This window comes from Annulohypoxylon maeteangense (assembly GCF_022496945.1).
Source record: "Annulohypoxylon maeteangense strain CBS 123835 unplaced genomic scaffold GGS22scaffold_29, whole genome shotgun sequence".
Classification (NCBI taxonomy): domain Eukaryota; kingdom Fungi; phylum Ascomycota; class Sordariomycetes; order Xylariales; family Hypoxylaceae; genus Annulohypoxylon; species Annulohypoxylon maeteangense.
In genome coordinates this window covers 1,804-24,932 of record NW_025953276.1, presented here as the reverse complement: position 1 = coordinate 24,932, position 23,129 = coordinate 1,804, and the positions used below count along the sequence as shown (strand labels likewise).

At 47.5% G+C, this 23,129-nt stretch overlaps 7 protein-coding genes across 7 annotated transcripts; 2 read left to right on the top strand and 5 right to left on the bottom strand.

Moving 5' to 3' along the window:
• The first annotated feature begins 29 nt into the window (after positions 1-29).
• GGS22DRAFT_87073 (fungal-specific transcription factor domain-containing protein) lies at positions 30-2,431 on the top strand. The gene is made up of 3 exons (XM_047968302.1): positions 30-966; positions 1,074-1,511; positions 1,577-2,431. Exons 1-3 carry the CDS (start codon positions 266-268, stop codon positions 2,400-2,402), a joined length of 1,965 nt encoding a protein of 654 aa, XP_047814049.1. The 5' UTR covers positions 30-265; the 3' UTR covers positions 2,403-2,431.
• A 194-nt stretch (positions 2,432-2,625) lies between these two features.
• GGS22DRAFT_87067 (Alpha/beta hydrolase fold-1) lies at positions 2,626-3,748 on the bottom strand. The gene is made up of 2 exons (XM_047968301.1): positions 3,194-3,748; positions 2,626-3,119 (listed from the first exon to the last, which is right to left on the bottom strand). Exons 1-2 carry the CDS (start codon positions 3,644-3,646, stop codon positions 2,772-2,774), a joined length of 801 nt encoding a protein of 266 aa, XP_047814048.1. The 5' UTR covers positions 3,647-3,748; the 3' UTR covers positions 2,626-2,771.
• A 674-nt stretch (positions 3,749-4,422) lies between these two features.
• Positions 4,423-6,334, top strand: GGS22DRAFT_175434 (uncharacterized protein). Its single transcript, XM_047963264.1, has 6 exons — positions 4,423-4,812; positions 4,876-4,912; positions 4,978-5,054; positions 5,138-5,514; positions 5,577-5,653; positions 5,756-6,334. The coding sequence occupies exons 1-6, from the start codon at positions 4,636-4,638 to the stop codon at positions 6,106-6,108; spliced, it is 1,098 nt and encodes a 365-aa protein (XP_047814047.1). The 5' UTR covers positions 4,423-4,635; the 3' UTR covers positions 6,109-6,334.
• Positions 6,328-7,689, bottom strand: GGS22DRAFT_175433 (oxidoreductase-like protein). Its single transcript, XM_047963263.1, has one exon. The coding sequence runs from the start codon at positions 7,612-7,614 to the stop codon at positions 6,658-6,660; it is 957 nt and encodes a 318-aa protein (XP_047814046.1). The 5' UTR covers positions 7,615-7,689; the 3' UTR covers positions 6,328-6,657.
• A 2,145-nt stretch (positions 7,690-9,834) lies between these two features.
• On the bottom strand, positions 9,835-11,642 carry GGS22DRAFT_86999 (uncharacterized protein). The gene is made up of 3 exons (XM_047968300.1): positions 11,341-11,642; positions 11,062-11,169; positions 9,835-10,973 (listed from the first exon to the last, which is right to left on the bottom strand). Exons 1-3 carry the CDS (start codon positions 11,524-11,526, stop codon positions 9,918-9,920), a joined length of 1,350 nt encoding a protein of 449 aa, XP_047814045.1. The 5' UTR covers positions 11,527-11,642; the 3' UTR covers positions 9,835-9,917.
• Positions 11,643-17,934: 6,292 nt separating this feature from the next.
• On the bottom strand, positions 17,935-19,865 carry GGS22DRAFT_86930 (cyclophilin-like protein). Its single transcript, XM_047968299.1, has 2 exons — positions 17,998-19,865; positions 17,935-17,947 (listed from the first exon to the last, which is right to left on the bottom strand). The coding sequence occupies exon 1, from the start codon at positions 19,653-19,655 to the stop codon at positions 18,171-18,173; it is 1,485 nt and encodes a 494-aa protein (XP_047814044.1). The 5' UTR covers positions 19,656-19,865; the 3' UTR covers positions 17,935-17,947; positions 17,998-18,170.
• Positions 19,866-20,469: 604 nt separating this feature from the next.
• Positions 20,470-21,365, bottom strand: GGS22DRAFT_86922 (uncharacterized protein). Its single transcript, XM_047968298.1, has one exon. The coding sequence runs from the start codon at positions 21,166-21,168 to the stop codon at positions 20,641-20,643; it is 528 nt and encodes a 175-aa protein (XP_047814043.1). The 5' UTR covers positions 21,169-21,365; the 3' UTR covers positions 20,470-20,640.
• Positions 21,366-23,129: the final 1,764 nt, after the last annotated feature.

The following is a 23,129-nucleotide window of genomic DNA, read 5'->3' as shown; positions in this document are numbered from 1 at the left end:
CCAGCGTCACGCTCGAGTCTTCTGTTTCCTATGAATCATATTAATGAATCAGAAAATTACCTAGGCATTCATGGGACGTCTAACTATTATCATACGATCGCATACCTAATTACCTACCTACTTAGGTAATATAGGGGAATACACTAGCAGGAGCCAGGAAGTAAGAATTACCTAAACATCATATGTTCAAAAATTCCGTTGTCTGTATCATCGACGCCCGGCCTCCATTACTATTATTTCCCGCGGACAAGCACAGACCGTTTACATGCAGTCGCCGGGTTCACAAGATCGACCTTACAGGTCTCATTTACGGCCCGCGTGTCTTCCTTGTCGGAAAAGGAAATCTCGCTGCAAGATCGAGGCTCAGTCGTTGTCATGCTTAATGTGCCGGGCACATGGGACCGAATGCGAATTCCCGACTAAACCACAATCGAGTTCTATTCAGGGAAAGATTAATAAGGGTCAAAAGGTCCAGGCTCGGGAACGAACGGTCTCCGAGAATGCGCCACGGCGTCCGCCCCATCTAACCCTTTATGACCATGAGGGGATAGCAGACGGACGTCCGGCCATTATCAATGACCCTAATAGTGTCGTACTCGATACTCCGTGGGATGGGATGAATACTCCCAAAGCCCATCCTACTATTCACCATGGACCTGATGAGTCTCAGCAGACACCTCTATCAATCGAGGACACGGAGAATGAAAATCCTCACATCATCAGCCCTGCGATGACAAGCGACAGTCAGGTGTTAACAGACTATTTATCGACTATGGGCAGTGATGGGTGTGGCATACGCCTGATACGTCCACAACGTCCAAAACAGGCAAATGGGACTAGGCAAGTCCTGTTCACTGCCGTGCAGAAACGCCCCGTGGGGCTTACCATTAGTCCCAGCCCATCACACACGAAGTGTGAAATCATTGAAAAATTGCTTGGGCCGTGGACAGAGAAAATGGTTGACTTGTAAGTCAAGTCATCCCATTAAGCCGTTGCCGGCTCCATGGGTGCCTGCCTAGGTACCTAGTAGGTAATAGGTATAATACTGATCGGTACCTTACATGACCCTATAGGTTTTTTGAGAGGGCGAACATATGTTTCCCCTTATTAGATGAGGCATCGTTCCGAAGCCGATACGCAACCGCCAAGGATCGCGTGTCGCCAGCCCTTCTCGCGTGTCTCTATGCTAATAGCTTGATATACTGGAGATATGAACCTCAGCTCACAGGACAGAGACCTCCCGATATTCGGTTCATTTGGAATCTCGCCAGTGAGGCTGCTCAGTCTGAACTATTTCTCTCGCCGGGCATGTCTACAATCACTGCAGTGTTACTAGATGTAGGGGGGCGACCAACAACAGCCCTAGTAGGGAATGGCGTCCGGCTCGGTAGTGCCATATCTCTAGCGTATTCCTTGGGCTTGAATCATGATCCATTATCCTGGGATATATCGAGCTCTGAGAAGATGCTACGAATGCATATCTGGTGGTCGCTACTGATCCATGACAGATGGTAGGTCCTCTTACATAAGAGCATCGACATCCTGATATAGTACCTAGTAATACTCATCGTCGTAGGTCAAGCTTAGCCTATGGCACGCCACCCCACATACAAAGGTCCTTTTATGATGTTCCCCAACCAAAAATGGAATATCAGCTTAACAAATCCGACTCTCCGAGGCGCCTGGGCGCGATGGGGATTTTCGTCGCTCTTTCAAGATTAACCAATATTTTAGATTACTATCTCCAATACCTCTATCAAGTAGACAAGGATGCCGATACTCTAGTGACAAACCTGGAGCTTCGCCTTAACAGATGGGTTGAAAGCTTGGAAGATGGCGCCCGTCAGGTAATAACCCGTGGCGCTTCGTTACATATCCCCGGCGCACCTAATCTACGACTGGCGTATCTCTCTATTCAATTGCTTACCCATCGCATCCGGATGGAAAACACTCGGTCTAGGACCGAGGTAGACGAAGACGACCTAGCTAATCAGTATATACAAATTCGCCGGACGGCAGAGAATATCCTATGTTTGGTCCAGGAACTCCAAGAAGAGCACTTAGGAGATTTCTGGTTGCCGATCAGCGCGTTTACTTTTCCGTCAACGGTCACTTTTCTCCTTCGCTGTGCGCTTGAAACCGGGAAATCGCCAAAGGATCTAGCGGAAAGTAGTTCTTTCAAACTAGCGCGGGATTTAGTCACAGCATTGCGTCGCCATAGGGATAATTCGGGTTGGGATCTAGGCGATATCTGCTTGGCGCAACATGCTGAAGTTATCGAAAAGCTTGCATCGCCAGTACAGGCTGTCGAAGACAGTGCTAGCATCACAAGCTTTGGGGATTTGATGATACCGGATGATCTGTTCATTGATGATTTTAACGATATATTTAGTGGTTTCTAGGCAAATTTCCAAGAAAGTGTATCTAGTAAGTACTAACCTACCTAGGCACATGTTCTATCATTGGAAGGCAATGCTAACTTTCTGTCTCCTTGATGAAAGGAGGACGTTGTATAGGTATGAATAAGTACCTAATTTCAATCCCGGTAGACAGGTAGTCTGACGTGTTGATTTTTGTAAGTAGTATAGGTTATAACAAAACCTCAGATTCCTATAATGTATGCCAGGCCCTCTCATTGGCGAGGAACATTTAAAGATAGAAAAACAACGACCCATGCGAGCCCAACAGATTAAGAGAACCGTAATATAGATCATCTGTTCGCATCCAGTCTGACTACAAAACGAGGGAGTCAAAAATCAAAACATGTCCTTCTATTTGCGGTTCGCTGCAAAAGCATCCTCCTTAATACTCTGAAGTATTTCGACGAAACGAGCAGGCTGTGAGAGAAAGGAAGTATGCCCGGCATCAATTTTAAATACGGTGCATCCAGGAATGGCACTAGCGACGGTTTGTTGTAGTTCTGGCGGTACGGTTTCATCCTGCTCGTTGAGGATGTAGTAATATGGCAAATCGACATCGGTTACGAGATAGTTGGTTGGAGTCTCGATGGCTTCTTGAGAGTGAGGCACAAGGGTATTCCATAATTCCTCTGCCTTGTTGTCGTCGAAGTCGTTGTAGAATGAATGCTTGCTAATTCTTGCAGGGTGGATGAGATGTCCCTAAGTCATTATTCTTATTAATATCTGCTGGGTTGGTGCAGAGATGAAAAGGTACGTAGAAATAAGGCACATACCTTTTCCCCTTGGGGACCGTGCTCGAAGAAAGACGGATACTCATGCTGTTGGCCTTCCACGAAGACACCGACTGCCGTGCTTCCTCGAACCAGGGGAGCTGGTCCGGCGTTGAATACAACGGCACGTATGCCGCCCTTCTTACCAGCGGCCGCGCGTTGCTCGACAGTCCAGCCTTCGGTGGCTGCGAACCCCGGAAACCCTCCATACGAATGACCCACGACGATAAATTCTGTCCCGGCGTCGACGTAGGGAGTCATCTGCGCCCGCAACGCCTCAACGTCGTCCCATAGCGTCTTTCCTCTGCTGTTGTTACCTAGCGACGGATGCGCCGACACCAGTACCGGGTCGAATACATTGGCATCCTCAAGCCTCTGCTTGACGGCGTCGAAGAAGTGGGCCGAATGAAATGCACCTCCAGAAAATATGACACCTGGTTTAGGCGAATCAGACATTGTTACCCGGACGTATCGTCGTGGTTCTATTTGGGTAGGTAGGTAGGTAGTAGAGGTAGATCTACAGAGTAGAAAGATGACATATGCAGGCAGGCAGGCAGGCAGGCAGGCTGGTAGTTACATAGTATAAAGGGGTTTGTGCCGCTTCTTATGTATTAGCCATCGATTTAGTTATGCAGGAGGGTGTCGATTATCGCACCTGGCGATCTCGGATAGCAGTAACTGGGCTGCTGGGTTTCTGTTCTTCCCCCCTCGCGTAGATGTCCTTAAGCAGTGATGATCATGCATGGTACTTCGACGTGCACCAACGTGAAACGTCAGCTTTGCGTCGACAAATGTTTTTCGATAAATACCTAATCCGTAACGTATATGTCAGACCAATAATATGATCCACGGGGTTCTTAAATTATAGAATAGCCTCACACGGGATGTAGATAAGGGAGCTTGCCAATCGGATAATTGAGACCGTTACCCAGCTTTAGCTCTCACCGTCCAACCTCACCGGCATCCAGGTAAGTCTATCCAGTACTTCAGGGTTATGGATTTGAATTTCTTGCGAAACTCGCATATATCATATAATTTTCTTTTCTCCGCATAAACACCCCAGCTTCGTCAGTTTAGTTGAGCTTTACCATGTATTCAGCTGTGTTGGTTAACGAGAGGCCCCTGCCCATATGTGATAGATCATCTACAGAAATCTATGATTATAATACGGTTACGACCCGAGTAAGAGATTTTTTAAAATATGGAGAAGATCCTTCTATGCTACAGGTGATCTTACACTTTCATTACTCGTCCCCTTTGCCAAAGCTCGAGACGTCAAGAGATACATACCTCCTACTAGATACCTAGGTAGGTAACTTTCTTGTCAGTTGTTGACTTGAGGTAGAAAGGAGTATATCGAGAAGCAGGCGTGGAGTATGTATTTTATTCTACATTGAAGTTTATGACTTTAAAATACCCATTCAACTTTGTTTCTGTATGTTGCTATGTGTGGTACGCAAGCAGACCTGAAGTTGGATCACTCCAATACTGGTCCAGTTTTTCTTATACCAACCATTATCTTAAACGTTCTTTCTACCATATTCGTTGGATTGCGACTTTATGCGCGGCGATTCAAAGGTCTTAGGCTCCAATTCGATGACTGGATAGTCGTCGTCGCTTTGGTATGTCATCTACTGACTTCGCCCCTATTGTGCCATCCGTTACTAATCAAGGCTGATTCTAAGTTTTTCAACCATGCCCAACTCATCGATGAAGGAATTAGTAAGTCTCTCACGACATTACGACGATGTAAGTCGATTATAGCGGAATCTAACCAGGATGCCTAGTGGTAAAATATGGCTTAGGTATCAATGGCGAGATAGTCGCCGCCACTTACCCTGGTGGCGTCTCAAATTTCTTGGAGGTTCGTCAATTCCTTCCGAAAGAAAAGAAAATTTCCATGTCTTCTGTAAATCATATACTAATTCGGGGGAACTATTGATGCAGGCTTTCTTTTTTGTGCAGCTGATTTATTCCTGCCTGTCACCTCTGGCTAAGATTTCGCTTCTCGCCCTTTATTACCGCACCTTCTTCGTTTCTCGTACCCTGCGGATATCCGTTTGGATTATGACTGCCCTTATTATCTCTTGGGGGATCAGCGTTTTCGTCACTAGTATCTTCACCTGCAATCCTATCCGTGGATTCTGGGATCTGTCGATCGGGGCAAAATGCATCGACAGCGCGTTATTCTTCGAAGCCATCACGATACCCAATATTATTCTTGATTTAGGAACTGTGATCTTACCGATTCGTGAAGTGTGGAAGCTACATATGGGTAGAGATAGGAAGCTTGCTTTGACTGCAATATTCACTGTCGGTAGCGTGTGAGTTGATGATAGCGAAACTTGACGTCTTAGACGATACTAAACACACCTACCATTTATAGTGTTGTCCTTGCTGCCATAGCTCGTCTTATCACAGTAAAGCTTTACCAGCCTGCCGGCGGGTCCCTAAATACGACTCGTAAGTTAGCATATTACCTTCATTCCTAAATGCTAATATAAGAATACTAGGTACGTATTTAGATGTTAGCCGCGTACTAACTAATTCTTCCCCTGTTCTTAGAAGCACTCGTGCCCGCCTTACTTGCGACGTCATTCGAAGTAAACTTTGCCATATTTGGAGCCTGTCTTCCACCTATAATACCCCTTTGGAGACATTGGTTTGGCCAAAATAATGACACGTCCAATAGCTCAAAGTCCACTCCACCATTCCATAGCATCATCACGATTGGCCAGCGTTCTAATCGGCAACCCCGCAAGCTAGATATGACATTCGAGATGTTGGAAGAGGAGGACTCTAGGGAAAATTTGACTCAAACTCATACGGTCTCAGGGACCGAAGGTATCGCTTTAACGACAGTATCTGCGAGAGAGTGGCCACAAGGCAGCCAACGCCAAATTCATACACATTCTTGATCAATACCTATTCTATTTCACTTTTATGATAACCGTGGAGATTGGCTGGAAATACTAGGGCTTGTGCCTGTATTCTTGATAAACATATGCGTCAAAACAACATCATGGGAAATGAAACGGAAGGATTAGCGAGTTGATTGACTGTAGATTAACGAAGGTTATATAGGTAAACATGTTAAATTATGCCCTGAGCGCCAAGATGAATATACTTGGTTGTACAAACAAACACGCTGAGATCCTACAAGATTACGATCGTGAGCATGAAGATCGATGTTCATAATGTTCCAGGACATCCCCCCTTTTTAACATGAATGCCTATATATCGTAGACTACGTTAGGTAGTTCGAGCGTACGATCCAAATATACCTATTAGGGTTTTGGGGGAAATTTGAATCCGCGGTTACTGGTTGTCATGGTACCTAGCCGGGGCCAACCCCCCCGAGAACTGCGGTACAAGAGGTAGAGGCAATAAAAAGGAGGAGATAGGAGAAGCTAAGGTTGAAATTAGGGGAAGGGGTGGTTTTTTTGATTGCCATCGGGATCTGGGGTTTACACTACTAATCTAACCTTAAGCTTGTCTCCTTCCACGATCTCAGCTTTCCGGTCGATCACCTCGCTCATATCCCATGTAGAGCTAATATACCTTCCGGCCAACCATTCACGACGCTCGTTCGAGAGCCACGCGACTGTGTCTCCAGCTAAATCGATACTATCACTAAGACCTGGAAGGGTCTCAGGCGGCATGCCTTTCTTAGCCAATTCCGTGAGAATCGCACCGGGATGAACAGAATAGGCCAGCAGTCCCTTGCTCCCTGCCTCAACCATCAGAAACTCGGTGAACCTCAACACCGCCAATTTTGATGTCCCATATGCGGAAGCCATTGGCCTAAGGTTGTGCGCGGCAACGCTGTTGACATTGATCATCGTCCTCAAGCCATCTGGTGTTGAGAGAAGTAGGGGAACAAAGTGCTTGCTCATGAGATACACTCCTTTCAGATTTACCTCCATCGTTCGCCACCAGGAGTCAGCGTCGGACTCAGAGACGGAGAGAGCAGGAGTCATAAAACCAGCATTGTTCACGAGGATATCAAGTTTACCCTTGAATTCCCTCTCAATCATCTTAGCACATTGACGCGTACTGTCTTCATCCGTCACGTCAAGTTTAGTCATCATCACCTGTGGGACACCGTACCCCTTTTCCTTTGCGGCTGTGGCGATATCACTAGCAATCTGCTGAAAAGACTCAGATATGTCTGCCACGGCAATGGCCGAAGCCCCTGCTCTAGCAAAGGAGAGGGCAATACTCCGTCCGATACCTCTAGCACCACCTGTGATCAGGACATGATGGCCCGCATGCTTAGCAGTTCTAATAAAGGGATACGAAGACCCGTGAATTATGGAAGTGAATGTTGCCCCTATAAGTTGTGTCAGGAAAAAATACATCGCGCTCGGGTAGAATTGCTTGAACTTACCATTTTCAGGCGCAGCTGAAGGGTAGGAAGCCATTATAAGTCGCGGAACCCTACGATTAGTACCTAGGTAGGTAGGTACTTGATTGAAAATTCGATCGCTAGAAATCTAGAAGGGTGGATGGGTTATTCTACATCTTAAAGATACGATATTCAAACCATACTTGCCTATCCCCGTAAAGTAGTAATGCAACACAGTTGAATGCCATTGGTTGAATAGTCGCAACTCATGCCACGAAAGCATGTGATGTTAGTCTTGTACTATTTCCAGTTCGCAGTTAAGGAGATAGGCTTGCTTTAGCATCGGGTAGATCAATTAAGTCCGAACGGCGTTAAGTCAATTCGCGCACTGCTAAATTGTAAATATCCCGTCGTAGCCGAGTCCACTGCAACAATAAATACTAGGTACCTACCCTGCTACCTAGGTGGGTAGCCACGGATATTACCTTAGAAGTCATCCACAAGTGAAAGAAGAATGTTGGAACATGTTCAACTTAAAGGGGGTATAAGGCTATGTTCTTAAGATGCTCTATGGGATCTAATATGTCATGAACTTTGTCTCGCCTCTGACTACGAGGCGGACAATACAAACCACGGCTCCAGTCCTATGTGGCTTGTAAGAGTCAGGGTGACCTGCCAATCTCTTATAATTTGCATGCGCATCCTCCTTCTCTCAAAACCGACGGATGCTTTTTTTCTTTAACATGCTGTTTGCTGGCCGAGCCCTTGTTAGGAGCAGGCTTAATTAGATAGGTACTTGTGGGTATTCCTGTAAAAGCAAAATTGCGAAAAAAAAAAATCAGATTAACGATGACGAAAGCAAAACAATGCGTGCAGACTAGGGGCGGGAGTCCGTCCCCTTTGAACCGAATAATGCCAGGTCAAAAAAGCCAAGTGCTCAGCCTTTATTTCGCTGGCTAACAAGTATAACGTGCCGACAGGATGGGAGTCGGAGTAATAAATAGAAAGGCGCCATTCTTTTTGTCTTTCCAGTCCAGAAACCCCATTTTCTCGTCGCCGGAATATGCTCTGTCCATTTTGTCCGTCAAGATCGGCGAAGAGATAAGAGGTAAGATGTATCTTTGGGGGTCCGATCGGACGGATGAGGAGTTTTTTGGGGCGCCCTGGCACGCATAATAGTCGAACTCCTAATCTTTTCCAAGGAAGAGGGGTCTTAAAGAAGGCCCGAGAGTGAGAGAGGGAGAAGTAGGTGAATAATAATAAAACGAAGAAAGACAGACATGATAGACCGGGAGAAGATCAACAAAACGCACACTCATGCACAGACTCAAAACAAAACCAAACACCAAGACCAATACCGTGTACGACCGATTAAAAGGATCTCTCACCTCCCGACTTCTCATCAAAATAAGCTTCTCAGAGGGGTGGGGGAGTGGAGGGAAGGATGACCGCGCAAATTAAACCGGGGGAATTCAATGGCTGGTTCGCCACGCGGATGCGGATTGACGAGGAGGGCGGCAATGGATCGACGGGGGATTGTAGCTGAGCCGCCATGCATATATGGAAAGGGCGCCGAGGAAGAAGTCCAAGTGGCTGCACACCCGTGGACATACGTCCTCGCGCAACCCACCAAGCCGGCAACACGAAGCGCCATACATCGAAAAGGCTTGCTCCATAATCTGGCTCCGTACCAGTTAATCTTGTCCTCTATCCATTCGGATCAATATTCAATAAACCAGCATCCGGATTTCCGGAACACGAGAGTAGGGTCGAGGCAGGAGAGATAGATATTCGTCCGAGTTCGAATTAGGCTGAAGGTGTTCCCGGTCGTAAATCCCAAGAGCTAAGTAGATTTTTAGGAAGGTCGAAGTAAGGAGGCGTTCATCGAGGCGTTCGTCCACCACAAGGAACACCCGATGCATGCAAGATGAAATGACTCGCATAATCGGATGGGGGTGAGTGGATGTGTGGAGGAGGAAAATCTACTACGTTGTAGGTACCGAGGTATGATGGGGTAGCTAAGAAGAAAAGAACGAGATGACGGGATATTAGGTAGGGACTTGGGAATAGAGAGAAAGAAAAAGTCATGTTCCCTCCCAAGGTAGAGGACTCTCTCCCTTCCATCGCTCGGGCAAACGAAAAAAAATATGTTTTTAAAAAAGAGCCAACAAAAAACAAGCTACCAGATGTTCGCCTTGTTTCTGGTAGTAGGGATTTGTTGCGTCAAGGGAATTCGTACAATGCTAACTGACTTCCACTGTGAGCTGGCCATGATTTATTGGCCCCTCTCCCCACCCCTTGGACATACGTCGCACCGCATGCCGCCATCACCCGGCTGTTCAGCCAACCGGGCACGCTCAAATATAGGGCGGCAGATTCTTATCCCCCACGGAGGTTTCCCGCAGATCGCCGGTGAGTGTCCGTGTGCATATGGGATGACACGCTACTGCCACTCCCTCGGTCAGACGACGTGGGAGCTCCATCCAATATGCTGCTATGAGACGAGTAGCTCTGCGAGGATGATACGTGCGAGTCGGGCACGTAGATGTGGCCATTCGGTAACACCGAGCTACTGCTCGCTCCGCCGCTCGAATGGGAGTCCCTTCGAGGTCCGTCCGGCTTATCGCTATAGATATAGCTCAGGTTCGAGTTGGTGTCCTCGGTCGACCGGAGCGGGTGGTCGCTGGGTGAGTATATGTTGTCTGTGGCGGCCGTCGCACTTGACTGGTAAGCGGCGCCGTCGTGCTGCCCGCCCAATCTATGTGAGATGCTCGGCGGAACTGATGTAGGGGCTGTGGAGTATGACTGGTCGAAGCTGGAGCTTAGCCCGCCGTAGCCAACTTCAGGTAATGAACTTGTCGGGGAAGTCTTCGAGTTGCTATAGGGCGGCAGGCCGTCTGCACGATAGCTTGAAGAGCCCGTCAAGGTTCGATTAACTTGAGGCAGGAGGCGGTCCGATGGCACGACTCGGTCGGTGGCCGATGGTAGAGAAGTTGCCATTCCGGAAAGCGAGAAACCTGTAGGAGATTCGCTGCTCACTGCCGGACGATGCACCAAGCTGCTATAAGAGTAAGGGGTCGTTTCAGAATCCACGTAGACGGACTTCCCGGAACCGTACCGTCCATAACCTTGCACCATATGAGTCGCATCTTGACCAAGAACTGGGTAGGGGTAGTTGAGACCGTAGTCCACTTCGTCCTGATATCCGTTCGTCCACCCCGATATGGTAGAAATATACCCCTTGCTGCTGTACGGGTACTGGTTTTGACGGTACGAAGTTATAACATCTCCGCCGGATATGTCTGCGTTATATTGCGGGATGGGACTCAGCTGTGACACTGACACGCGGGATTGGTTGCTATACGTCCGGGCCGCGTCGAGATTATATCCGAAATCGTTCCCATCGTTCCTAAGATGAGTCACGGTCGAAGCAACCTGGAGAATTATCAGATGGTTAGAAAATATGACTCCATTTCTTCTTCTCCTCTTTCTTGTCTTCTTAATAAATCTAGCAGAGAATTACCCGTAAAAAAAGACAAGGCTCATGGGACGCGTTCTTGCAGTTCGTGCATGGGAGACCGTTCCCCGGGTCGCCGCTACATCGGATCTTGCGTTTGCGACAGCGGCCGCACTTTATCGGTGGTTTCAAGTCAGCGTTCAACGAGTTCCTTTCATCGTCGAAGATCAATGGGCAATGGGTAATAGGCAATGAGCAATGGGCAATGGGCGACGAGCAACGAGCAATGGGTTATGGGAGTCGAAGCAAGGGATGGCAAAAGGGGTCGGGATCTCTCCAACTTACTGCCACTGCGATCCTCTTACGAGGTTGGGAATCCGAGTCGAAATCGCGGTCCATCATGGTAGTGGTTCGCCCTTCTTGGGAGGAAAGATGAAAGCGGCGGTCTGAGTAAGATATGGGATACGGAGGACAAGCACGACTATATCGTCTACCAGCATCGCTGGAAGGAAAACAGGCGGGAGTCACCATTGTCCTGATTTGAGGGTTTTGCCACTACTCGAATTTTTGCGCGGCCAGGTGCGTGAGAGACAAGGTCAGTGTTCAGTTCGTCCCCGTCCTATCGGAATTGTGACAACGGTGAGGGGCCCTTGTTTTGCTCTGCGACTGCAGGAGGGAGATTGGTGAAGAAGAACAATGAACCCTTTCTGTAAAAAAAGAGGAACAGGGGGCCAGGCTGTCCGACAGTTGGTTTCTTGCTATCCTAATTTTTTTTCAGCCCTGAAAATCTTAGCTTGAGGAAAAGGTTCGAGCTTCGATGGGTCTCTCTCGTCTTGTCAGACTCTGATGTTTCATCAGAAGAAGGAAAAGAGCCGATCAAACTTGACAGTTTGTAAGAGACGAGTAGGAGACGAAGAGGAAACGAGGAAACGATTCCCCTCACGCAGTTAGTAAGGAGACTGAAGAGGAAATTTGAGAGGCTGCAAGTTTCGTGACTGTTATAACTCGGTACCACACTTTCTCAGCGGGCAAGCCTCAACGTTGATGTTTGTAACTACCTGGTAAGTTCGACTAGGTTCAAGGAGGACCGTTCAAGGTAGAGGTCTGTTGAGAACTTGTCATCTTCCTCTTCGTTCATGACACGGCAGGTGTCACGTCGAGAACGTCCATAAGTGTGAGGTCGAATAAGTTAGCCGCGTTACACAAGCCCAAGGGTATACCAAGTCAAGAGACGGTTAGATGCATGGCGACCGCATAATGAGAGAAGTGTACTAGGTACCTAAGTTGGCCATGTGTACGCTAGATGTTAGATGGGCCAGATGGAGTTGGGGATGGGGATGGGAATTGGACTTGCAATGTAGGCCAACGTGCTTCGTTTCACTCTGAAATACAGGAGGAGAGGAGCCCACGCAAACAGCCTAGCCCGCCTATAAGGCCAGGTGGTAAGGGGGCAAAGGGGGTAAGAGTATAAGGTAGGTGGGAGGGCTTGAGAGAGCCGTGGCGATCATCCTAGGGGGCGATCCAGAGCTGGAGCTTGGTGAGCGGCCAATCTCGATTCAATCTATATAGATGATGTAGAGAACCAGCTAGACCTCATATCGACTGAGACCGGCATATTTTATTCATACTAGAACTAGATTACTCTAAGATGCCGTTCCATATATTTACGGCTACCATCCAAGTGCTTTTGGAGGCACATCCTCAGAATTGGGTATAGTTAGCCTAACTATGTCTAATAACTACTTTCGTTATGTTTACCTTTTTTTTCACTTTTGTATATCGCTCATGTTTCCCAACTTCGAAGATGCTCGGAAATAAAAACAAGTCGAGTTTCAAAAGACATAAATTGGAAAATACCAATCGCACACACGCCACCTCCCAGATAGCACTGACGCTGTGTGATTTACCTAGTTAGAGTCATTCTCACACCCAGCCAACCTATCTCCTGTGCGGAAGACAGGAAACGGAGAGCAGGTAACGAGAAGCTCAACTAACTTGTCTAAAGAGATCGCGGGAGATTTGCCAGAGCAAACACAAGCAGGTTACTTTTGGCCAACGGCTCTCGTCCTACTGAGAACGCAAACGTCGGGTAAGACAATGACATGACTCTGCTCACTCCTCTGCGGCGAGTAGAACCCTCTCCTCCCAGTGCTGCCCAACATCGAGACATACCTCAGAATAAGCGCCTACTTGCGTGACGCAGTTATTCGTCACCTATTGCATATGTGTATCGGTACTTTTGTGTAACTGTGCAGAGGATAGGGGAGAGAGATGGCGAGAACATTAGCAAGAAGAGCGAGAAGAAAGAAGAGAGAATAAGGCAGGTATGAAGTCCTCGTCGGTCTTCTTCGGTCTCAGGGCTTTGAATTCACCGTACTGCAGCCTCCTGCCATGCTAGATTCTTCAGCGGGGTAAAAATGAAATGTGACAGAGTCACAAACAGAAAAGTGACGAAAGGATCTTCTTCCTCCCACTTTCAGCCAAGCCTATATGAAGCCACAGCCGCTTGATCCGGGCTAGTGAGGCGTAGAAGGCGTTATCCCAGTACAAGGAACTTAAGTGGTTAGGTGGTGACAAGTGCTCACCCATTTCATAGGCCGACGGTACAGGTAATTTTCTACGTGACCAGGAGAGCGAAAGCAAACCCGGATACACATTCAAGTATCCAAGTATGTTGCTATTCATCTTTTCTGTGTTTGCGAAGCAACCAATGTTAAAGACATGAAGTAGGATTAATAGAGAACTCTCGATACTTCATCGTCTAAACTTGACGCAACGCAAACCAGAGTACCTAACATATCTAGTCACACGAACTTCCTTCTTCTCATAGTGGTAGTGGTACTCTGCTAGAGTATTATCGATGTTTTGGCATCGCCCACCCTGTACCCCCGAGTTGGGTCGATACATTATCCTACTTAAACGAGAACTGATCCAGGTGTACCTATTCTTTAGGCCGGCTCTATGCGAATAGTGTAATGAGAGCAAGCGATACCAGGGTCGTAGATGTCGGGGGGAAACATACAAATGACGGACAGCAATATGTGGTTTCGTCACCTCCCAATGTGCTGTCTGTAGGTAATCTATCACCTTAATTTTTTCCTCCCACAAATCACTTGGATGGACAGGATCTGGGTAGATCGGTATGTGGATGATCCGATTTGATAGCCCTGCTCGTCCAAATTCTTGCTCGTTTGGCTGGCAAACTACCGTATGCAGAAAGATATGATGTCTCGCACAGATAAATGGATTTCTAGCGCGGATGCATAGCTAGTGGGCACACTGTAGGTACCTACGCCCACGGAAGCGCCATGTAGATTACAGATACGCGATGCCCGACACCGGTTAGATTAATATTGGGGGTTTTCTAGTAGTTAAAACCTCGACATACGGCTAGACGAAACCATGAAATCGCTTGCTTTGGTTTACTACTTCAGACAATTTACAAAGGCAATGCTTGAGAGATTGGAAATATGGATGTTTCAATAACATTTAGATCCAGTAATAGTCGAGGCAGTCACAGTACCTACCTGGAAGCTTACTTAGAGCCCCGGATAGGGCTGATAAAAATAAAATAAAAAGCCACCACCTAATCGGGACGTGTCGAGCGATCATTATTCCTTTGCGGGAACGAAAAACCCACTAGTCCAGGGATAATGAAGGTACGGGGGAGGAAGGAATCTATCATGTCATTCAACAAGGGCAACCCGTATCGAGTAACTTAGATCTACTCGACCCAACCAGCCAACGAGAGCATGAATTCCACCCCCGTAAAGAGATATTTATGTCTCCCAACAAGCTTCCGGGGTCAAAGTGGGCATACATGGTACTTATCAGCAGCAAGACACATGGCTGCCGTATTTTAGGTAGTGGGTAATAAACAACAGGACTTCGCAACGGAAAATTTCTCCTCTCCAGCTCCCTAGGTACACGGCTTCTTGCAGGGCCCCGCTGTCAGTCATCTATGATACTCTGCAGGTATCCGTGGTTGTGCGACTAGCCGCTACATCATTGGCTGAAACCTCGTCCGTCAGTATGCGAGACATTTTGGGGGTTCAAATTGCCATGGAGACATGGAGACATGGAGACATGGAGACATGGAGACATAGTACCTTCGTCAATAGTACCTACCTACCTAGTATGTAGGATCCAACAGGGAGGGAGTCGATTCTTCGTTAAAGATACTTCCCAGGATCATCTAGCTGCTGCGGCCGAGAAGAATCAGATGAGGTAAGAACCTTAACTATACCATGTCAACGATCTACCGGGAGTTGGGGTCCTTTCCGGGAGCTCGTGGTCGTTGGGATGGTTATCAAGCTTGGCTCGAAAAAGGGAGAATCGTGAGGGGTCGCTCGATCCTCTTCCCCCTCCTCTTCGTGAGACGTTATGTTGTCGTTCATCTCTTCCTCCTTAACTATTACGAGCTAGGTAAAAACTAACAAGACTGGCATCATAGTAGCACATCGAGAACCCCCTTCCTACTGAACGCTGCTAATTGAAGGGTTGACGTGGCACAGGCTTGCCCCCCAAAAACCTGAGGGTCTAAATCTAAGGTGATATGAATCGGCCAGCAGGTCCTCAGCGAGTCGCTGTCGATGTGGTCCATTTTTCCACCTCGTGTCACCGTCGGAGCTCCTTTTTTAGGCGCATTCATTTATTGAACAGATCATAGTCGGACTTCCGAGGGAAACGTATTGAATGGTCTCAAATTGATGAGAACGGGAAATCACATCAACTCGAAAAGCTTGATGGTTTCTGGTTGGCTTTTTATGATGGTCCCTTTAGCTGTAAAAGTGGTGCTCTACGATAAATAGTCGCAGCGCAGCGTACTAAGCCTAGCTAATACAGCAGAGGGATAAAGGTGTGCTAGGCGAGATTGTCAAAGACGAGCTTGATGCGATGAAAAAAAAGATTCCTTCGGTCCGAGATAGACAAAATATCTAACTGCTTAGGTGGATAGGTATGAATAACCCTCCATATAGAGAACTGCCTGGTATGTCAAGAGGACCTCGTCGCACAGGTCGGGGACCTTGCAGAAAACGGTCTAAAAGGCGACCAGCATCGAGGAAAAGCAATAACAAAACCTGTATTCTAATCCCGTACGAGAACTCCTGCGGGCCTGCTAGATAAAGGGTAGCATCGATCGGTTTCTTAGACGTTGGCGTCGAATGGCGTGGCATGAGCCCTCTTTGGCTCGGATCAGAGATGCCAGGAACGCTGAGTGGTACGACGGCTAACAACAAATTCGACTCGCGAATCTCACATCCTAGTAGGTAAAAAGAGCGCCCTCGCCCCCCACACTCGGGAAGGACATGTTGCAAGCTCGCGACCACACCATCCGTATCTCGTTGGTTGACGACCCATGTCGTCCAATGCGAGTTTCCACCCATACCTTGCCTATGCAGATGCAGAGCTCCCCCAATTCCGGTCGCAGCGCCCTTAATAACTTAATCATCGAGCCTAGTAGCAGCTGAGGCAAATACCTGTCAGCTGAGAAGACAGCCATGGTCATCTGGGTAAGTAGGTATTCTTTAAACAGCCCCCTCCCCCTCCCCCTTTCTCTACACCATCCTTTAACAAGGTCCAGGCCCCATGACAATGGCAGCGCCTAAAATGATGGTAGAATCGTCTGATGTGTGAGGTTAAGTTAGGTTAGGTCAGGATAGGTACGGTCTATTACTAGATCAACGGTATCGTCGACAGCGAAACATTCGGATGTCGTCAAAGCCTGCAAGTCGGCGAGCGGCGGCAAGCCACGAGCCCCTTGCATCATTGAAGCCGCCTTCCATTGTTCCATCGGGCTTCTAGTGTGCGGGTAGGTGAAGATGATAAAGGGATTTAGGTTGGGGTATATACCCGGAATACTGGACCTGGTTCGTCGCGGGATACTCTGCTTCTCCATACTATATGAAAATGGAACCTCATTCTTGACCTGCCAAAGTTTGCCAGAGTTCCTCGATGATAACCCCTGACCACATATTGATGCCATACACACACCTTCATAGCTCTAGTCATGAGCGTTGTCTCGACACACACCCAAGTACCTACCTAGTATGTATCCTTGTCAACCATATCCGATCCCTATTTTCCCTTCAACCGGCACAAATGTACCTAGCCAATACTTTATCGTGGCTGCTTTATTACAAGTAGGTACCTAGATATTAATCTTAACACCTTAATACCCGGGCAATTCATAGTTCCTCGGGCATTCTAACAAAGGGTTGTCGAGCGACCTCGTTGGTAACACTAAAATAGCAGGATCCTAGACGATGTGACACGTTGAACAAGTTTTATGATCCAGCAACCGAGGCTTTAGTCATGAACCTTAGTTGCTAGACCTAGACGGTAGGATTATCCATCTCTTTCCAACGATAGATACCTACTTACCTACCTAGCTAAGAACTATTCTGCCGTGGAATCAACGGCTGCCTGCAATATCTAAAAAGCATGCGGATAAAGATTGAGATTATAGATTGCCAAACATGTCCATGGATACTCCTCATGGCGGAAGCCCTAGTGCTGCCGCATGAATCATTCAGATATCTCACCCTCATCTAAATTCTGTATGTTCCTACGTCTCCGGCCATTCTCCGTGGCTACCGCGGTGATGGGTCATTCTAGCTTGTATCGCTGGATGTGTAAGGATTATACCAAACATGCACAGCTAAAGCACGCTGATAGGATCCTCGGTATAGTGACGATTACTTTATTTTCGAACCTATACGAATTGGGGACTACATTCGTAATTTATAGTTAGCTAAAAGTTTCCGATCATCTTGCATCTCAGGATGCATCTGTTCGCATAATTTAGTTCATTTTAACACTGACTAGGTACTAGTCATATGATATATATTAGAGAGGTTGGGGTTCGAATGACACACGTAGAGCTGAGTAGAACCTCAAGGACGAGCGAGCCAGGTTAGGGGATTCGACTCATAGTACGCGATCGCATTGTCTGCACTAGGTTAGCAATTGTCCTTTCTCTCTAAATCGGATTACATCTACCTAAGTGTTCAATGCTACATTTGCATAGCAAAAATGTAGAAACTTCTTTGCGTAAGGATGAGCACCATACCGGGATGGTCAAACAGGTATCTAGCGAGGCCCCTATCTTAATCGATTTGGTTCGCTTAACGGATATGGTCGCCTTGTTCGGAAACGATGTCATTAATTACCAGCTATCTTCGTCTATTGTCACCGCGTGGTCGGTCTCTATCGTAATCTCTACCTTGGTCTCTTCGACGTCGGTCTTCGTACCGAGGTTTAGGGCGATCATTCCTTTGCGTCTCATCGTACCGGTTCCTATCACGAGGTCCGTCCCGCATTGGACTTCTACTTCGGCGCTGTGGAGCCCTATCTCTGTCACGTCCGGGATTTCCATCTCGGCGCCGACCTCGATCGTTACTATTTCGATCCCTATCCTTGACCCCATCCCTGAAACGATCGGAATCTCGGGCAGGTCTGTCATCTTGATTTCTGTCGTCTCTCTGTCGTCCGTAACGACCGCGCAGCTCCTCCTCTCCGTGAACCATATTGTAACCATCCTCGGCGCCGTCAGGATCGTCTTCTTCTCTGTACTTCCTCCATTTCTCTAATTCCTTGACACCACCCCATCCGCCGCCTCCATGTTTGCGCTTTCGTTTCGCATTTTCTCCACCTCTCCATACCTCGGCTAGCCTGCTCACACTCTGGCTGAAGTCGACATGTATTCTTCTATCGTCGATGAGCACTCCTTGCATCTTAAAATAAGCTCCTTCGCAAGAAGCCTTGTCTTCAAATTCGATGAAGGCATACTGTAAACTGTCACCGGTCTTCTTATCGCGTATTACTTCGCAAGATAGAATCTTGCCGAAGCGGCTGAAGATAAGTTCGAGGTCGGAATCGGTAGTGACAGGATTTAATTTGCAGACGAAAAGCACATTCTCGGGGGGTTTGACCTCGGCAAAGGGAAGATCGCCCATCATCTCCAAGGTTAAGGCCTGGGCGCGGGCCTCCCTTTCCCGCCGAACCTTCTCAGCCGCCTCCTCGTCAACCTCTTCGTCCAGGTTATCATCTTCGGCGATTCGAACTGTGGCGAGTTGCGCCTTAGAGGGTTGGGGTGATTGGCTAGGCTCTCGTAGCCCCGAGGGGTCATCATATGGGTCGTCAAGGACAATAGTGTGTTTTATCCGAATATCGACGAGTGGGTGTCCATCTTTGTCAGTGATCGCAGTGTTGATTTTCTCTAGCGCATCGAATCCCTCAACAACTTTGCCAAATATTGCCGACTTCCCATCTAGATAATCTGTGTTGTCGCCTAAAGTGACGATGAATTGGCTACCAGCGAGACGAATATCGGGATCAGAAGGATGCGGCGCGGTGGCCATAGAAACAGTGCCCCTCTCAAGATGCCTTAATTTTGGGTGAAAAGTGGCAGGGAAAGTCTTGTTGGAAGGGCCAGATATAAGACCCCATATGGAAGAGCCGCCATCGGATGAGGCAGAGGTAGGGCCAAGAGGGTCGCCGGTTTGGAAGGAGAAGTTCTGTTGTACGGAGTGGACGGGGGAAAAGTTATAGTATTTGAGTTTACAGAGCTTGAGGAAGTTTTCACATTCCTTGGGCGCGTAATCAACTAACAGGTCGATTACTATATCGCCGGCGCTGGTCTCCAGCAATACGGACATGTTCTCGTTACGACGTCGAGGTCGCAGTCGCGATCGCGATCGCGGTCAAAGGGAATTCGGGGACGTATGTAGACGGTTCATATATATGGTATCGTTAGGTCGAGAGAATGGTGGATGAATTGAATGCGGTACGGATTTAAAAAGAAGACTTAAACTTTGAAGATATGGTGAATCTTCAAATCTACTAGGCAAAAAGCACCTTTGGTAAGCTTCCCAACCGTGACGCACTTTTAAAGTTATCGCGTTGATTGGTAGAACGCCACATATATATCTAGTACACAGCCATAGAGAATTTGCACAGCCACGATACTCAGGTACATATGTACAATACATCCATAATGGACATGGCTCGACAAGATCCATGGATGTATTTTGTACCATCTCATGCTTCAAGCTTCCACCGTTTCTACATATCTCCTTACAATCACGATCACGATCACAATTACAAATACGTACTTGATAGATTGAATAGTGATTATATACTCATACGGATCTAATTTATACTTCGAAATCCCAGTCTTCCACTCGTAGGAGGATGCCTTCGATGGCACAGCAATACGCACACACGAATCATCTCGTTGTCCTTCTCCTTCGATGCACAAAACGCATTCATAGATCGATGATCGAGGACGAATCCATTCCATCTTCAACCGAAACAAAATCGCGAAAATCCATCTCCCGTCACCAACCCTCAGCTTCAGAATTGTCAACCTGATAAGCCGCTATGTAAGGTTGGCGAAGAATTCTTTCCGATGCGCCAAACGCCGTCAACAGCAAATAGGTATCGAGTTTCCCAAGCCTAATCCAGTTATCCCTTAAAACCTGTAAACCCCGAACTTTGAACCGTCCGTCCGTCCGTCTAGTTAGTTTGTTTTTCTTCCCTGTACTTTTCTCTTCCTTTCGTTTCTTCGTTCTTGGAGTTACCCAAGTAGTAGCAGTAGCAGCAATTGTTCCCCTCCTTCGTATGCACTTGCGCTTCCGGCGCCTAGTCGAAACCGCCATGGCTTCGCCGTCTTCGACCGCTGCGCAATTCCCTCTCCGTATCCATCAGCCGCGTCTGCACCCACGTTCGCATTTCCTGGTCCTTCCGTATGGTCTCACAGTTCAGGAGTTCCGTCAGCGCTCGTTTGATGCCCTCGTTCACGTCGAAGAGCTTCTGCTCTCCCGCTGCCATTTCCTCGATCAGCGACTCGTCCAGTACCGGCTCTAGCTGTGTTTGCGAGCATCGGTACCCCGAGTTCTTCATCGACAGCGATGATCTTCGGTGGCTTCGGGAAGGGAAAGGCGAGAGCGTCATAGACGGGCTGCCAGTGAACGAACGGGTTGGCGAGACCGAAGGGGATGTCACCGCCGTAGAGGACGTAGTATATGACGGGCAGAGATCGTGCATATGTTGCCGCAGCTCTTCATGCTGATTCTGTAGCAAGAGGTATTTGTGCATGGCAAAGCCAATGTTATGGCCCGCAGCCAACTCGAGGCTCATTTCCGACAGCTCGTCTGTGTAATGCATCATCTTCGGTGTTGCGATAAAATGTATTCAAACCGTGGAATACGTCTCACGGCGAGCTTCATTGAATTAAGAAAGTATCGAAGTCGACGGGGAGGAAACAACAAGTCCAGTTGACCGATCGATCGATCGACGGTGGGATGGCTGGATGGCGGCGGGTGTGAGTGGGCGTAGCGGTGGGTTTTTCGTTCCTGGAGCGTGGACGAGGAAACACACTTGTTTGTAAAGTGCGCTTGTGTCCTGTCGATCCGACGATCACAATTGTAACGTCGTCCCCTTTTTAACAAGTGCGGGCGACGGGATAGTTGCTTTTTGGGTATTGCGAGTGCTTAGGAAAGAAATTCGGAATGATTCCTTCTAGAATACAACTCTCCTAGTTGAAGTTGTAGATAAGTTGGGCATGTATGTACCTAGGGATATAATTGGACTGGCACAAGTAACTCTCTGTCGGGTTTATTATAAGACCAGGACAGGGGAAAAAGGCGATATTTTTTTAATATTTTCCCGGGTTGTTGCAAGTTCCAAGATTTGCAAACTGGGGTATGAGAAACACAAAACCTCCGTGCAGATATAAGGAAATGATGCGTGAACTGGTTAATTAGTCCTCCAGCACAACCGACGTCGGCGCCGTCAAAAATATAGCCGACAGATTAAGTCTGACGATCTGATTGCTGGCTTATTTCTAGGCGATTTAGAAGGTTCAAATGCTCTATGGCATTAATAGGTAAGTCGCAGTAGTGGATATACGTCTTCGTGTCTCTCACTTGAAAAAGAAGTTGGAGCAGACCGGTTTTAATCAAGTCGGGAGGTCCCGATTGCGTATCGTAGGCTTATGCGGAGGTGGAGGTGTGGAGGCAAGATGCAGTAGAGAGATGGTGGTGTAGAACCCGGCGATAGTAGCAAGCTCCAGAATTAGAGAAGTTGGTGGAATCCTAAACTCGGAACCGCCAAAAGCCTAAAGAAAAGAAGAGGACCGACTTGCAGCAAAAGAGACGTAATGGAATGGGTTTAGGTAGATATGTAGGCAGGTAGGTTAGGTATGTATCGACAAGATACGCGGCGCCTATTATAATAATATAAGAGGACGAGTAGGAGATCGAGTAGGAGGAGTGGCGTAGAACGATAACAGGGCAACGTCCAAGTTGGCGCAATGTAACAATTAATTAAACGTGCGAAATTGGTAGGAGGAAGCTAAAGGTTGGGTAGAGGAGCTTCGTCTTCCCGTTGTTGGACTAGACTCGGCCCTGTTTCGTAGCAAGTTCTATTACTACGGTGAAGGGTAAAGGGTTAAAGCTGGAGTTCCCCCTTTGCGAATGGCAGGGCTTCGGCGACGTGATTGCAAGTTTTAATTTATTGGGGCCTACAGGGTCGAGGCCGGGCTTTTAAGAGCCTTTTTTTTTTCCTTTTTCTTTTGGCTGTTTGGTTCTCGAAAAGACAAATGACGGCGTCGATATTGCGAAGCTTGATGTATTAATGTATTAGCTGTAAGCGCGTTTGCTTCCGGTAGGGTAGCTGGGTAAGCACTTGGAGGTAATGTAGGTATGCGTGCGGTTTTGACTTGTCACTTTTGTAACCTGCTTTGATTTTACTCAAATACTTTTAAGATGTTCTTATGTTCGTTTCTTAGCGGATTTGCCGAGGGCATATATAATATATATATACTAGGTATGTATACTGTTGTATAGCTATCCCCAGACGAAGATATGGGAATTCCTAAGGGGCAAAACAAAAATACGATTCCACTGGCTCACAAATACCAATACAACACCTGATGATGGTATGTTTAGTTCGGTAGGTATCTGGAGCTGTGTGCGCTGTATGTATGTATGTTGTCTCCCCGTACAAAGAGCTCCGGCAGGAGTAGGAAATGTGCATATATGTATGTAACTAATTGATAGCGCGTCAGTTAGACGAGCAGAACGGACAGAAGGAGCTCTTCCGTTGGTCAGATCGAGGGTTCTTTGTAT

Coding starts and splice junctions, on each gene's coding strand:
- GGS22DRAFT_86930 (XM_047968299.1), bottom strand. CDS start 19,655: ATGTCCGTATTGCTGGAGACCAGCGCCGGCGATATAGTAATCGACCTG.
- GGS22DRAFT_175433 (XM_047963263.1), bottom strand. CDS start 7,614: ATGGCTTCCTACCCTTCAGCTGCGCCTGAAAATGGTAAGTTCAAGCAA.
- GGS22DRAFT_87067 (XM_047968301.1), bottom strand. CDS start 3,646: ATGTCTGATTCGCCTAAACCAGGTGTCATATTTTCTGGAGGTGCATTT. Junction 3,120..3,193: donor ACGGTCCCCAAGGGGAAAAG/GTATGTGCCTTA, acceptor ATAATGACTTAG/GGACATCTCATCCACCCTGC.
- GGS22DRAFT_175434 (XM_047963264.1), top strand. CDS start 4,636: ATGTGTGGTACGCAAGCAGACCTGAAGTTGGATCACTCCAATACTGGT. Junction 4,813..4,875: donor GGATAGTCGTCGTCGCTTTG/GTATGTCATCTA, acceptor GCTGATTCTAAG/TTTTTCAACCATGCCCAACT. Junction 4,913..4,977: donor ACTCATCGATGAAGGAATTA/GTAAGTCTCTCA, acceptor CAGGATGCCTAG/TGGTAAAATATGGCTTAGGT.
- GGS22DRAFT_87073 (XM_047968302.1), top strand. CDS start 266: ATGCAGTCGCCGGGTTCACAAGATCGACCTTACAGGTCTCATTTACGG. Junction 967..1,073: donor ACAGAGAAAATGGTTGACTT/GTAAGTCAAGTC, acceptor ATGACCCTATAG/GTTTTTTGAGAGGGCGAACA. Junction 1,512..1,576: donor CTACTGATCCATGACAGATG/GTAGGTCCTCTT, acceptor TCATCGTCGTAG/GTCAAGCTTAGCCTATGGCA.
- GGS22DRAFT_86999 (XM_047968300.1), bottom strand. CDS start 11,526: ATGGTGACTCCCGCCTGTTTTCCTTCCAGCGATGCTGGTAGACGATAT. Junction 11,170..11,340: donor GTAAGAGGATCGCAGTGGCA/GTAAGTTGGAGA, acceptor CCACCGATAAAG/TGCGGCCGCTGTCGCAAACG. Junction 10,974..11,061: donor AGCCTTGTCTTTTTTTACGG/GTAATTCTCTGC, acceptor ATAATTCTCCAG/GTTGCTTCGACCGTGACTCA.
- GGS22DRAFT_86922 (XM_047968298.1), bottom strand. CDS start 21,168: ATGATGCATTACACAGACGAGCTGTCGGAAATGAGCCTCGAGTTGGCT.